We start from the raw sequence: 15635 nt of genomic DNA on the forward strand, positions 1-15635 counted from the left end.
CAGAAGTCCGGCGACCCCGTCCGCAAGGCCACATTGGCTTCCCGGACAGGGCCCTCAGTCCTCTGGCCGTTCCCCTAGCCGCCACCTGGGGACTTGTCCGATAGGTAGCCCTTCCCACAGGGAAAGGGGTACGTTTTTATAAGGAGAGATGATTTTTTTTCAATAATCAATCAATCAATTAAAAAAAATTCTTTACAAAGATGTGTATATCATGCAAGTTTGAGAAACTCGTGATATAAAGTTCTTATAAAAAGTTACCAAGTTCGAGAGTGAGATACACGAAACTGTCAAATTTCCTGTGACTTCATATAAATCTGACTTTTGAGTCTTATTTCACACAACAACTCAACTTTGAAGCATGCTGTTTCGAACAAAACACTAAATTTGTTTACGAAAAGTTTGACAGTTTATCGTCTCCAAGATTTCGCAAGAAATTGAAACTTTCAATGGAAACCGAAAACGGATTATCTGCTACTAAGCGATGTAGCAATATTCAGGTAATTGTTATGATTTCTTGTCACTCAAGTTCTTTAAATCATGTTTGTAGGAAGAGTTCGGGAATTGTAGCTACACTTATCACTTTCGAGAGAAATTCGAAACCACACCTCAACAAAATTCAAGTTTTGTGAACAGAAATGCTTATTACTCTCAAATAAGTAATTCGAGAGATGAAGAGCCTGTCGATTTGACATTCCCGAGTAGAGATATCGATGAAAATGCAGGGGCAGAAGCTTTCAATAATTTTTTTCCAAAACTAGATGTTCCGGTTACTTTTCCTCATGGAAATACATGCCGTAATAATGTTATACCTACGAGAAAGAATTTTGTGCCAAATTTAGAGGTGAGATCTTATTTCAAATATGGGTAACCTATTACATTTCAATATCTGGTGAAAATTAGTTTTCTAGGCTATTTACTGACAAAAACATTAGGTTGAACCCTTTACTTTCGGTCATAACTTCGGTCATAACTTCAAAGAATATTCAGAGAAGAAAGCATAATGTCAAATTGGAGAAATTCCGGTAAACACTGCCTTTGAATTTTGACAACAGCTCAGCAAAACGTTGATACATTTCGATTCCATGCACAGCAGATAAAATTATTTTCTAGATTTCAAAACTGTCCAATGAATTCGTTTTCAAATACATTGTGGACGTAACTCTTAACTTTCGAACGGGGCAAAATATCAAAATCGGACAACATTTTTGTGAAAAGAAATTATTTGAATAACGTTTGATGAAAAAGTCAATAGTGTGAGTGCAGAAGAGTATTACTTATATGGCAGTTGTACAAAATAGTACCGGGTGTCATGGAAAGTCAAGGCGGTTGCAATGTTTTTCAAAGACCTAAATTTGACGTCTTCCAAGTTGTGAAAAAATAAGTAAATTTCTCGTATTCAATATAAAATTTCAGTTGACGAAATTATTTCAGGCTCAACCATTTCAGATAGTGAATTGTTCTGAGGGAGTATTTGTAGATCAAAAAACGGATTATTATCCGAAGAGGAAACGCAAAAGAAGAAAATTTATTTATACAACGGAAGGAAAACTGATATTAGTGAGTATACTATGCAAACTATGTATGTAGACCAAATTGCTTGTAACATATTTCACGCACGGTTCTGGAAAGTTGGCTTTTCATAAAAATATATCTCTTTGAAGGAGCTTCGAAAAGTGACTTCAGAATTTTCCTTTTACATTACCTTTAGTTTCCATTATTTCGTTTTCTTTGAATTTCAACATCAAAATGTTCAGAAATAATGTAATATTTCTATATTCCGTTGAATGAAAACATTGAAATTGAAATGAAATCATTGATTATTGTGAATCGACTGACAGTCAGTATGGAAGTTCAGAAAGAGAAGAAATCACTTTATTTCTATTTATTTAGGAATGATTACTATACCTAATATTATAATTCTAATTTATTCAAAATTGATTGTAAGAAAATTACTCTACGTAAAAGATACATACTTGTATTCGTTAACGAATTAAATTTCAGATAATATCAATCAATCAATACACGCTTTATTGTCGAAAGATTAGTATCTTATTGACAAAGTCTTGTAAAAAATTAAATTCATGTCATAAAATATAAGAAATACAAACATAGCAATTTCACAAATAAAATATTAAGAAGACAGATGAGTTTAGTTGAACATTGGAAAATCAAGTAGAATTTACAGGTCATTATGGTAGAATTCGTGGATTGAATAATAAGCTTTTTTGATTAAAAGATCTTAAACTGTACTTCGGAACTTTTTGATATCTGTGCTATTTTTTAGAATGGTAGGAAGGTGATTGTATACTTTAGTACTTTCATAAATCAGAGAATGCTGATTTTTGGTGAATGGTGGTGAATTGGTGAATTTTGGAATAGGTAAGTAAAGCATATGGTTCTGTCTGATGTTGTGACAATTTGTTCCGGGAGTATACATGCTAGTTTTATTTTTATGAATTAAGCATACTGTTTCCATTATGTATAAACAGGTGACAGTTAATATTTTGTGGCTGATGAATAAAGGCTTGCAGTGATTTCTCGGCTTAGACTTTGCAAGGTATGTCAAAGACCTCTTCTATAGCACAAATATCGTGTTCTGTAACTGTAAATTACAAAGGCCCCAAAAACTTATTCCATAGCGAATATGAGACTCGATCAATGCAAAGTAAGCCATTGTAGCTGTAAAGATGTATATCAATAAATAAATATATGAGTTTCCAAAATCAAAGTTAATATTCAATCAAAAGTGTATTCACCTAACCCTAGTCATTCAAACCACGGAGCTCAGCAAGAAAGAAAATTGAATTATCAAATCTTGAAAACTGAAACGTGACTCAGTCAGAAGAGAGGGAAATTTCAACATATCTGATGTTGCAATAGTTTGACACGTGGAAGGCCATGTAAACGAGGTCACACGAGTGTCCAGTTTTGGTCCATAAACAGCACGAGGAACTCGTTAAAATTAATGGGTATTGCACAATATACAGATGGTTACTCAGCAATTTCTTTGAGTATCATCTCCTTGCGAAATATCTATAAACAATTCGTGACCTTCTCACGTACACCAAGACATGAGTAGTGATAATATAATTAGGCCAACTTTGATGGCAGGGAGAAATGTATTAAATAGCCAATAAGGTTCAGATCAGGGAGTCGAGCCGAGTCGAGTCGGAGTCGAGTGGAGAATCAGACAAAGAGAGTTCTGAGAGTCAGATTCAGAGAGACAGAACTGGATTAGATTCTAGATTCAGTTGAATAGTCATGTAGCTATAAATTAGTAAAAGGCGAACCAATTGAATAGAAATTCAACTGGAGATTCCTAAAAAGTGTCGAAAGTATAAAGTTGCTGTGCTCTGAAAGTTCGATGATCTACGGCGAGATACGTGAATTTTTTTTAAACAAGCTGTAATTTTAGTAATAGATTTGTAATGCGATATAACTGGTACTCATGTGAAATGTCTCATGCCTCATGTACTGAACAAATTTGTGTCCTCTTAGATATATAATAAACTACAAAAAAATAATAGAATAAAAAAAGATGTTTTCTATTCCTAACCAAGAGACACGTCCCACCCATATTCAAGATCTGTGCGACCTGCTGTATGAAGTTGAACTTTTATTAAACTTATAAAATGACCGCTCGAAATAACATCTATCCAACCATATATTCAGCGGGATCGTCACACATTTGATATCACTCTAATAGTTCTATATTCAAAAGTAACTAGTTTTGTTTGGTTTAGGTTGAAGCACAAGGAGTTCCCGTAACATCAAGCTTGAATTAGTTGGATATCTATTTTTATCATATTTGGTAGCTGATTAATTTCTTTATTACCCCATATAATAGTGATATCGTCGGCAAATACAGTAAATTGACCTGCGATGTTATTGGTTATTAGGTCATTTGAGTATATTGAAAACAACATTGGTATCAAAATCTGACGCCCAATATTGTTTGCCATTTATTCATTTATCACTTCATTTGAGGTAACTGAAGACCCATCCCAGATTCCAACGTCCTTTAGTCCAGCCAAACAACTTGAAATACTGAAAGCCGCCAAATCTCTTTTCTCGAAACGAACAAGGACTCTATATCACTGGATGTATCCGAATGCAGCAAAGCAACAAATCAAATCTGCGGTTACCACCTCTTGGGAATCTTTAGCAGAAACCGAAAAGGAATTCTACATTTCCCAGGTGACACTATAAATGTTATTACTATTAGGTTGTTTAGAAATTTTTTACCGTTTTTGTGAGTCTACTTTAACTTGTAATATCTCAGTGAATACTCATCCAAGGTGCCGACGGGTGTTTCGTCGAATTTCTCGCTATAGAAAACTGATGTGATGGTTTGGTCAGGTTGCAGAAAGTTATAGCGAATCACACCAGCCGTGACCACCATACAGTAACCATAATCTTTTTGGTAGGATTTAGCCTTCGGAAAGTGCCTGGGCCAATCCTGAAAGATTCTGCCAGAAGTCCATGAATCTTTTTGCCATCCAGGTGTTCAATCTTTGTTTAGCAAAGCCTGAAGCGATGCCAATGACAGGTTCTGGGTCGATGAAGCTGCTTGCAGCACCCTCCTTTTCAAGGGAGTCAGCAGCCTCATTGCCTTATAGGCCAGTATAGCCAGGAATCCAGACCAGAGACAATCTGTTAAGTCTTCCTATCCTTGCTACCAATTTAGACGTTCTCCGGTAGGACCTTTCAACGTCGCTTGACTGTCCGAGAATATTTTTATCACCTTGTGTACCTGTCTTAGATCTGCGACTGAATACACCTTCACCAGAACCGGAAGGTGTGAACCAACAACTATCTGCTCATATTTCCTTCTCCCGAAGGATCCAGTCCTCCCTACTCGGGAACAGTACTTTGTAAGGCAGTTCGTAGTTGACAGTTGGTGGCATGAAGTCAGAGGTCATTTCCAGAATGCTGTGACTTCCAGTGTCAGCCAACAGTCTGTTGCACTCTGCATGTGGAAGGTGGAAAGAAGGTAGATCTAAAAGTACCTCCATGGCCGCCGACAGGCCAGACAAGCCTGTTTCTGTAAGCCAGAGAGCTTGGCTTGGGCCGCTTTCTGTAAAGCCTTCGGCCACCAGGTAATTGCACCAGAAGTGATCATTGGTCTGACAATTATCACACAAATCCAATGAATTTGTTTGGACCTAAATCCTAAGTTTTACCACAAGTCCTTTGACATGTCCATAGGGACAGTCTGGCTTTGTGTAAAACTTTTTCCAAGTGAGCGTTCCAGGTGAGTTTTTCATCAGGGACAATGACAAGATATTAAGAGTATTTGAGAGTACTGCTATCTTCATGTTGAGGTCGGAAACTTCTCAGGCCACCCTCGTATGTCTACAGGGAAAGGATCAACTGAAGTTTCTATAATACAAGGTGTCTCAACAGTATCTTATGTGTTGGTAGTTGGTAGACTGTACGTACTTATTAGGTTACATACGATAAAAATATCCACATAAGCTCCACAAGAAAAGTAAAATTTTCCTCGTATCATATGCGATCACCAGCAAGAATCAGTGTCTGGGTCAGACTTACCTAATAACTATTCAATAAGGCATTGAGAAAATCTAGGAGTTTCAATTATTTGATCAAATATTGGTGAATAATCGATTTAACTATGATATCTGGTAGCTGTAGAGTAGGGGTAGTGAGTGTAGACTCACAGCACTTAGACCACATGTGACCCATTGTACATCCTCCCGAGGAGGCTTCTTCAACTTTTTTGGGGTTTCCTCCGTGGAGGTGCACAAGTGAGAGATCTTTCCTGCAGGGGCAGCCGGTTCCTTGCCTTTATTCAAGGCGGAGCTCTTGGCGTCCGCCGCAGGAAGTTCCCTTGCTACTGGAGGTGATCTGCTACGTCCAGCCTCATTCCAAGCTGTAGATTGGGGGGACATTTCTGTTCATCCCCAGCCACCGTCTTAGATTAAAGTGAGCATTTCTGTCCAGCCTTGAGATTGGTATTTGTTTTTTCTGATTTAGTGTTGTTTCATTCATTTGTGTTCCCACGAGTAGCAAGGAAAGGGTTCGTCACCTCTGGCAGAGCCCCTCATTACCAGAGGTAGGCTGATTACAATGAGGTTTCGCCCAGTTCCCCAAGGGAATCGTTCGTGACCGCATACCACCCTGCGGTCATTCAGCTGTCGGCACGATTCCTTAGACCTCAGCTTGGGTAGGCTGGTCCACGGTGACATGTTTTGCAAAGGCTTTTGAGGGGTTTCAGTTCTCATCCCCCTTCTTATTTCTGCCACTGAACAGGAGTCCGGCGTCTTCGTTTGTAAGGCCACATTGGCTTCCCAGACAGGGCCTCCAGTCCCCTGACGGTTCCCCTATCCGCCACCTGGAGACGCGCCCAATAGGTAGCCCAACCCACGGATTCAACTATGATAATATAAAGTCGGAGATGAATTTCTGCGTTGAAGATTTTGCGTTGGGAACAACTCGAGTACTTCAACCCTTACCTCATCGCTCTTGATTATGTCTATCACAGTAGTAGACGAAACGTCGGGCATAAAAACCTACAAGCTACGGCCGGAAAACCCGGAAAGAAGCTTTAACACCGTCGATTCAGGCCGTGAAAATTTACATTCTTTGATTCTAATAACTTCTCAAAAAAATTGAATTATATATCGCTGCCACACGGGTATTGTTTTACCACCTCGCCATGCCGACATATCTGACGTTCATTTTCATTGTCACAAGTATCGATTTCTCTAAAAAAACAAACAACCAATGCGTATTTCTAATCATATGTTTCAAATAGGTTCTTGGTCGCTTTGGATTTCCCCAAACAAACCTCATGATCAATCCCCAGTTGGGTTCCATTAGAAAGTTACCTCCTCTTCCACCGCCACCTATCGAGAAAGTTGAAAAACCGAAATTGAGAGAACTGGAAACCGCAATATCTAGCATCACTCCTATTACCAATCGTCCAGTTTCTACAAGTACACCCATAAGTTTTGAAGAGTTTGAAAAGATCAATGAAAAATCCAGGAAGAAGAGAGGTCGGCCCAAGGCCTTCAACGTTAATAGTGCAAAAAGATCGAAAATGTCTTCGGTTGAGTTCCAGGATGATCCGGAGTTGAGCCAGGAGTTGGAAAAGTTTGCAATGAAGTTCAAGTTGAATAAGTATTAATTGTTGTAGTTTTGGATATTTGATATGTTATTACATGTATACTTTCGACTGTGATGAATGATGACTAAATTAGTTACTTTAAATGTATAACCTTTCAGGTTATACATGTTTCGAAATCATTCGATTTTGAATCATTTCAACGCTTAGTACTTCAGAACATCTTCCCTCACGTACACGCCTTCTGTTGTTGAGTCATGAACCCGTTCTTTGGGAGAAATCACCGAACTTTGCTGGACAAACTCAAATATTATGATTTCAGAATTATTGGTTTGCTGTAGTTCAGGGCCTACCTGGAGAATCGCTGTCAGTTGCTAAAAACTGACCACTATTTACGGATTGGAGCTCATAAGTGTGCCCCAGAGTTCAGTATCATTATTTATCAAAACTATTTTCGTTTGAAGGTGATTGACTATGTTTCATGATGGATTTCACTAGTTCGGACTTCCATTGTCTACTATATAAAATGATTTGAAATCCCTGACTAAAAAAGAAGAAATAAAAATGAATGGCTGAAAATAACAATTGTATTAAGCAAAATAAACCTGAAATGAAATAATAGTGAAATGAAATACAAGTAAAATAGAACAATTCAACCAAAATAAATAAAAATAAAGAAATGAAAAAAGAAAATAAAAATAAAAAGTTGAGTGATTATTTATTTTTGTTGAATTGTTCTATTTTACTTGTATTCTATTTCACTATTATTTCATTTCAGGTTTATTTTGCCTAATACAATTGTTATTTTCAGCTATTCATTTTTATTTCTTTTTCTTTTTAGTTGTTTCAGGTATTTCAAATCATTTTATATAGTAGACAATGGAAGTCCGATTTAGAAAAAGCTATTTTCAATTTGAATGTATTTGGAAAATTGACGTTATTTGCAGATGATATCTCTATATTTGAGTTCGATACTGATGAAGCTCGTAAACACACAACATGTTGTTTGAGAGTGGTTGACAATGTTCCATGGTGAATTTTATTGGTTCCTACTTCCATTGTCAGTATCCACAATCGTTTTCTGGTGATGACTGGACTACCTATTCCTCCAAGAAATGACTATTCATGGGAACGCTTTCACCTATCCCCTCTTTTCTCTCTCCTCTTCACCGGTTTAGTGGGAGTTGACCTTTTTTCGCGTGATTGAAGGTTTCCATATGTTGCGTACCTCTACGCTAGCTTAGCTGAACGCGTCGTTGGACAACATATATGCAGCTTCTTTGAACTTCATCTTGAACCAATGTTTCTCACTTGATGTTATGTTTGATGAGTCCAAACATGCTCTGAAGCAGGGTCTGATGTACTTGGACACAATTCTTTTTATCCTTTCTGACAATTATCTCACGCAGCTAAATATATTTGTTATTTTAAGTTATTCATTTGAATTTCATTTGTTCTTTCAAATTTTTTAAATCGTATTCAATATTATCAGATAAGTCCGAACTGATGACTTGAAATAATGAAGACTTCAATCTCAAAATTCCGACTTCAATTTCAAAAATTAGACTCTAGACTCGAAATTTTGACTTCAGACTCGGAACTTCGACTTCAATCACAAAATTTCAACTTCAGTCCCAAAAATTAAACTCTATACTCGGAATTTTAATTCTGATCTTGGAATTTTGACTTCAGACTCAAAACTTCGACTTCAATCTCAAAATTTCGACTTCAATTTCGAAAATTGGACCCTAGACTCGAAATTTTGACTTCAGACTCGGAACTTTGACTTTAATCACAAAATTCCAACTGCAGTCTCCAAAACTGAACTCTAGACTCGAAATTTCAACTCTGATCTTGTATTTTCGACTTCAGACTCGGAACTTTGACTTCAATCTCAGGATTTCGATTTCAATCTCGACAATTGGACTCTAGACTCGAATTTTTTATTCTGATCTTGGAATTTCGATTTCAGACTCGAAACTTCCACTTCAATCTCAAAATTCTGACTTCAATTTCGAAAATTGGACTCTAGACTCGAAATTTTGACTTCAGACTCGAAACTCCGACTTCATTTACGAAATTTCAAATTCAGTCTCAAAAATTGAACTCTAGACTCGAAATTTTCACTCTGATCTTGAAATTTTGACTTCAGACTCGAAACTTCAATTTGAATCTCAGGATTTCGATTTCAATCTCTAATATTGGACTCTAGACTCGAAATTTTGACTTCAGACTCGAAACTTCGACTTCAATCTCAGGATTTCGATTTCAATCTCGAATATTGGACTCTAGACTCGAAATTTTGACTTCAGACTCGGAACTTTCGGCTTGAATCACAAAATCTCAACTTCAGTCTCAAAAATGGAACTCTAGACTCAAAATTTTCACTTTGATCTTGGAATTTCGATTTCACACTCGAAACTTCGATTTCAATCTCCAAATTTTTACTTCAATCTCGAAAATTGGACTCTAGACTCGAAATTTTGACTCCAGACTCGGAACTTCGACTTCAATCACAAAATTTTGACTTCAATCTCGAAAATTGGACTCTACAGTCGAAATAACTCTGATCTCGGAATTTCAACTTCAGGCCCGTAACTTCGACTTCAATCTCAAAATTTCGACTTCAATCTCGAAAATTCAACTTCAGACTTGAACTTTTGACTTTTAACTCGAAATATCGCCCTAAATGTCTAAATTACAACTTCAGACTCGAAATTTGGACTTTTATCTCAAAATTTCGACTTCAGACTCGAAATTTTGATTTCATTCTCAAAATTTCGACTTTGGACTTGGAATTTCGACTTCAATCTCAGAATGTCAACTTCAAAGTCGAAATGCAGACTTCAAAGTCGAAATGCAGACTTCAAAATCGAAATGCTGATTTCAGTCACGAAATTTCAACTTCAATTTGGAAAATAAAGTCGAAAATCCAAAATTTTGAAACTTAAGTTGAAATTTCGAAGTAAAAGTGAAAATTTCGAGAGTGAAGTCGGATTTTTCAAGAAATATGTGGCCCTTCTGCGCTTGCGTAGAATTCTATTGAGAGTTTCAAGAATTGAAGATAAATCGGACATTATTACAGTATTTTCGCAGTTGATGGAGGATTGTGCGAAACTTCAGCGATAATTCATTCGCACTTAGTCTGCTTTGTAACAAATCAAAAGAGGAGTATTGTCAGTTTTAGTGTTATTTGTGTAATTTTATATGTTAGGAAAAACCAAGTTGTCATTACGAGTATGTATAAATCGTCTCTGTATAAATGTTTCGTTCAATAAAATGTCCCAATATAAAAATAAAACTAACGAAAATATATATCCAAAAGCATGAAAAAGCGTTTTAATGATTTTCTATTCCTTTCCTTCCTACGCACAAAAACATTTTCAGTTACAAACGTCGATTGTATGAAAAAAAAATCATTTCTGAAATGTAATGTACTGATTCGAATTGTTCACCTTGAAATAATTTCAGTTAGGTGAAATCTGATATTTATATTACCCATGGCACCCAGTGTTATTCAGCACAAATATTTTTCAAATACATTGAATCCCATATTTAGCTTAGCATTTCAGTTCAAATAAGGTATCAACAATTAAACTATTTTAGTCAACTTCTTCGACAGTGGGTCCTTTGCCACCTGCACCCCCTTGTGCTCCTTGATGCAGTTTCATCATGATGGGGGAGCATTCCTGTTGTAGCTCTTTCAGTTTGTGTTCATATTCATCTTTCTCGGCGAGTTGATTGGCATCTAACCAAGCCAGAGCAGCTGAACATTTTTCCTGGACCAACTTTTTATCATCTTCCGTCAACTTGTCTGCTGGAGCATCTTCAACAGCCTGAAAATTGGAGATGGGAAATTACAGATTGATCAAAACAACTTATTCTTTTATATTGCTTTCAATTTAGCACCAGTACTAAATATAGTAGTACTATGTTCATTACTAGATGTACTATGTAGTACTAAAGAACTACTATAACGACTTCAATTTCGAAAATTGGACTCTAGACTCGAAATTTTGACTTCAGACTCGGAACTTTGACTTCAATCACAGATTTTCAAGTTCAATCTCAAAAATTGGACTCTAGACTCGAAATTTCAACTCTAATTTCGGAATTTCGACTTCAGACTCGGAACAATTACACATTGATCAAAGCAACTTATTCTTTTATATTGCTTTCAATTTAGCACCAGTACTAAATATAGTAATACTATGTTCATTACTAGATGTACTATGTAGTACTAAAGAACTACTATAACGACTTCAATTTCGAAAATTGGACTCTGGACTCGAAATTTTGACTTCAGACTCGGAAGTTTGACTTCAATCACAGAATTTCAAATTCAATCTCAAAAATTGGACTCTAGACTCGAAATTTCATACAGATTGATCAAAACAACTTATTCTTTCATATTGCTTTCAATTTAGCACCAGTACTAAATATAGTAGTACTATGTTCATCACTAGATGTACTATGTAGTACTAAAGAATTACTATAACGACTTCAATTTCGAAAATTGGACTCTAGACTCGAAATTTTGACTTCAGACTCGGAACTATGACTTCAATCACAAAACGCAAAATTCAGAAGCATTCGTTTCATTGAAGAAACATTTGGAAAAGGGGTTATTATAAAAAATATAATACGATAATTTCCGAATCGTTGAAATAAAAAAAATATTTCCACTTAAAAAAAAGTGTTGGACTTTTGGAATGAAAATAGACAAGTTTTCGGATTAAGAAGGGTATATTTTTATGAAAGATTAGTTTTGGGAAAAGACGAATTTTGGCTCACTTCTCCTCCATTTCTATACAAAAATGTGGTGAAGCTCCGAAAGAAGAAATACAGCAATTAGTTGAAAATAAACTCTGCCTTTCCAGAAAAACTACTTTCACATGAATATTGACTCACATAAAAGAAAAATTATTTTGTAGCCACTACTTTTTCAAGTCAAGTAATGATTCCTTTGACAAATATTTCAATGTTTCTCCGTCCTGACTAGTTGTTATCAAATCCAACTTCTATACCACTCATACACACCCTGAAAAAATATAGTGATGTAAACAGAACATATAATCTTACCTGTTTGGCACTGAAGATATAGCCTTCTAGTTGATTTCTAGAAGCAATTCTCAACCTCTGTGCCTCATCCTCGGCAGCATATTTCTCAGCTTCAGATAACATTTTATCAATCTCTGCTTTGGACAGTCTTCCTTTGTCGTTAGTGATCGTAATTTTTTCAGATTTGCCAGTGCTGCTATCTTTCGCAGACACATTGAGAATACCGTTGGCGTCCAAGTCGAATGTCACTTCGATTTTGGGAACCCCTCGAGGAGCCGGAGGAATACCATTCAAGTTAAAGGTACCCAACAGGTTGTTATCTTTCGTCATGGCTCGTTCTCCCTCGAAAACTTGGATGGTAACCGCATTTTGGTTATCAGAGTAAGTTGTGAATGTTTGTTGTTGTTTGCAAGGAATTCTGGAGTTCCGTTCCACAATTTTCGTCATTACTCCACCAGCTGTTTCGATACCCAGTGAAAGAGGAGCAACGTCTACAAGTAGTACGTCTTGGATTTGGGAGCTGGTATCACCACTCAGGATTGCAGCTTGTACTGCCGCACCGTAAGCCACAGCCTCATCGGGATTGATGGACAAGTTCAAAGACTTGCCGCAGAAGAAGTCTTGGAGCATCTTCTGGATCTTAGGAATCCTAGTGGATCCACCTACTAGAACAACGTCATGGATAGCTCCTTTATCTAGTTTCGCGTCTGTTAGAGCCTTCTCCACTGGTTGAAGGGTCGACCTGAACAAATCCATGCACATTTCTTCGAATCTAGCTCTTGTGACTTTGGAGAAAAAGTCGACTCCATCGTGGAGCGCATCTATTTCGATACTTGCCTCTGTACTGGAAGACAAGGTTCTTTTCGCCCTCTCACACGCTGTTCTGAGTCTGCGCAGAGCTCTTGTGTTTTTGCTGAGGTCTTTCTTGTGTTTTCTTTTGAATTCATCCACGAAGAAATTGACCATTCTGTTATCAAAATCTTCACCTCCTAAAAAGACAAGAAGCTTTTAGAGACATAAGTGTAGAACAATATTTCATGAAACGAAAGAAAATGAAGAATTTTAAAAGTTAAATTCAGAAATCTCAAATCATTTCTTCTCCATAACAGCTACCCTCATGGGAAAAACCAGAAGATTTGTACGAGTTAGGAGTGTTTTTCTTCACTTGCTTTCTACAGCTTCAGTTGGTGTTATCGGATTCAGATAAGGGCATAATCGGCTACAGCTGATTGTCGGTTCGTCAGAAGCGATAGTTTCTTTTGTATTTAGAGTAACGGGTACCTATACTCCTCCTTCTGGTTCCAATGTAAACCGATCCTTAGCTACAAGGAATCTGGTATACGCCGAGTGTTGCTAAAGGTTTTCTGGGGTTCTCAACTGAACCTGGACTTCCTTTAATAGCTTTCGTTGGCCTAAATATTGGTTTTACGTCGTGTTCCTCTAATATTCTTTCAATCCGTAACATTGTGACAAGCCCAGCTGGGGTTACTTTAGCCACCGTATAGAAGTAAACATAAGTAAGTTCACTCTCCAATTGACGAAAAAATGTATGTTTTTCTATTATTTATTATGTAAGATTGAAGTAATGAACATATAACGAAAATCATAAAATAAATTGTTATAGACCATATAAAGTGGAGTGATTAAAAATCAATAACTTCAGTAATCAAGATAAGGATTGGAACATTTGTTTCGATGAAATGAGCATCAAGTCACACTTATTCTACAATATCGGAAAGGATAGAATAGTTGGTGTTGAGGAATTATTCAACAAGAAAACGGCTTGTATAACAGAATATGCCTTGATAGTCATGGCAAAAGGCATACATTCGAACTGGAAACAGCCTGTTGCATACATTTTCACCAATCCATCCACATCAATACTGGATATAAAAAGTATTGTGATTGAGGCTGGCAATTATCAAAAATTGGATTGAGAGTTAAGGGTATCATTTTCAAATTAAGGTTCTAATTTTTATAAACGTGCCAGAAAAGATTTCGAAGTGACTGTAGAGCAGCAATATTCATTAGCATACACCCTTCTGCCCTGCTACATGCCAGCAAAAAATAAAATCCTGACCTGAAATATCAAAGAGACCGACAGGGAGTGAATTTACTTCTGTTTACTTATATACGGTGCTTTAGCGCTTTATGTTCCGGATGATGATATTGACCGTGATATCCGGCTGGAACACCGGGTTCGGCGAATCCTTAGGGAAAATGATGACGACATGATCCGTCCAGCTTCGGAGGAAGAACTGAGGGGTTACATTAGAACCTCCAAACCCAAGAAGGCTCCGGGAATTGATTCAATCAACAATTCCTCGAAGATGGAAGCATGCCGTAGTTGTCATGATTCCGAAACAGGGCCAGAACTCCCTGTTTCCCCAGAATCATCGTCCGATTAGTCTGCTTTGCTCAACGGCTAAGTTGGCTGAACGTGTTGTGCTGCAAAGGCTAACAGAAGAAGTTGAAGATCGAAATGTTCTGCCTGATGAACAATTCGGCTTCAGGAGGGCACACTCCACCGAGCTGCAGGCCCTGAGACTGGTCAAAAATTCCATCTCAGAGCTGAACAACAGGAAGACAGTCCATCTCGTCCTCCTGGATATTTCGAAAGCCTTCGTCCGAGTCTGGCACGAAGGCCTGCTACACAAAATGCTCGATTTCGATTTGCGTCGGGGTCTGGTCCGGTGGATTAGGTCCTTTCTGAAAGGCAGGACATTTCAGGTCCGAGTTGAAGGAACCCTGTCTCCCATCAGGGAAATCGAAGCTGGAGTGTCTCAGGGAGCTGTGCTGTCTCGACTATTGTACAGCCTTTACGTGAGCGACCTTCCGAGGTTCGATCACGTGAAGGTTTTCCTTTACGCCGATGATACGGCTCTCCTCGCTTCTTCCATGGGTCGGGCGTTGGCGGTCGTCTACATGCAACGGGCATTGGACGACCTCGAATCCAGAAAAAACTCAGGCGATAGACTTGGGGAGACGTAAAGTTTCTCCAGACACAAGGGTCACGATTTCAGGCAGGGAAATCGAATGGCAAACGCGAGTCAAGTACGTAGGTCTTTGGGTAGACCGCCGACTCACCTGGATAAATCACATTGATTATATCAAGAGCAAAGTGCAGATGAGGATAGCTAAACTCTAACCTCTGGTCAATAGAAATTCAAAACTCAATCTTAAAAATAAGATTCTACTATACAACACGATGTTCAAGCCTGTCATCATGTATGCTTCAGGTGCTTGGAGACAAACCGCCCCGTCAAACCTCTCCATTTTGAAAAGGTTGCAAAACAAACTTCTCAGGATGCTGGTGAATGCTCCATGGTTCGTGCGGAATGAAGCCATCCGCAGAGATTTGAAGCTGGTAACTATAAGGCAGTCCATTCAGTCGAGGAATCAGAGAGTTTTCGAGTCAGCGGAAACTCATGATAACCCATTAGTTAGGAAAGCTGTAGATTACACTATAGACGACCCACTCGATTCA

At 37.7% G+C, this 15635-nt stretch overlaps 2 protein-coding genes across 3 annotated transcripts in view; one reads left to right on the forward strand and one right to left on the reverse strand.

Annotated features, from left to right (window-relative positions):
• The first annotated feature begins 341 nt into the window (after positions 1–341).
• On the forward strand, positions 342–7204 carry LOC111503216 (uncharacterized). Its single transcript, XM_023157468.2, has 5 exons — positions 342–497; positions 548–841; positions 1432–1557; positions 3988–4197; positions 6779–7204. The coding sequence occupies exons 1-5, from the start codon at positions 447–449 to the stop codon at positions 7148–7150; spliced, it is 1053 nt and encodes a 350-aa protein (XP_023013236.2). The 5' UTR covers positions 342–446; the 3' UTR covers positions 7151–7204.
• Positions 7205–10410: 3206 nt separating this feature from the next.
• The window catches only part of Hsc70-2 (Heat shock protein 70 cognate 2), a 32074-nt gene continuing 26849 nt past the window's right edge, over positions 10411–15635 (reverse strand). For both annotated transcript variants that reach the window (XM_023157466.2, XM_023157465.2), the window contains exons 4-5: positions 12170–13137; positions 10411–10923 (exon numbers count right to left, since the gene is read on the reverse strand). In XM_023157466.2, the coding sequence (XP_023013234.1) occupies positions 10690–10923; positions 12170–13137 (1202 nt within the window). In that variant the 3' untranslated portion in view covers positions 10411–10689. The remainder of the gene's footprint in view (positions 10924–12169; positions 13138–15635) is intronic.

The sequence above is a fragment of the Leptinotarsa decemlineata genome, unplaced genomic scaffold (assembly GCF_025532065.1).
Source record: "Leptinotarsa decemlineata unplaced genomic scaffold, Ldec_3_MD MMD2_tig00026330_RagTag_RagTag, whole genome shotgun sequence".
NCBI lineage: Eukaryota > Metazoa > Arthropoda > Insecta > Coleoptera > Chrysomelidae > Leptinotarsa > Leptinotarsa decemlineata.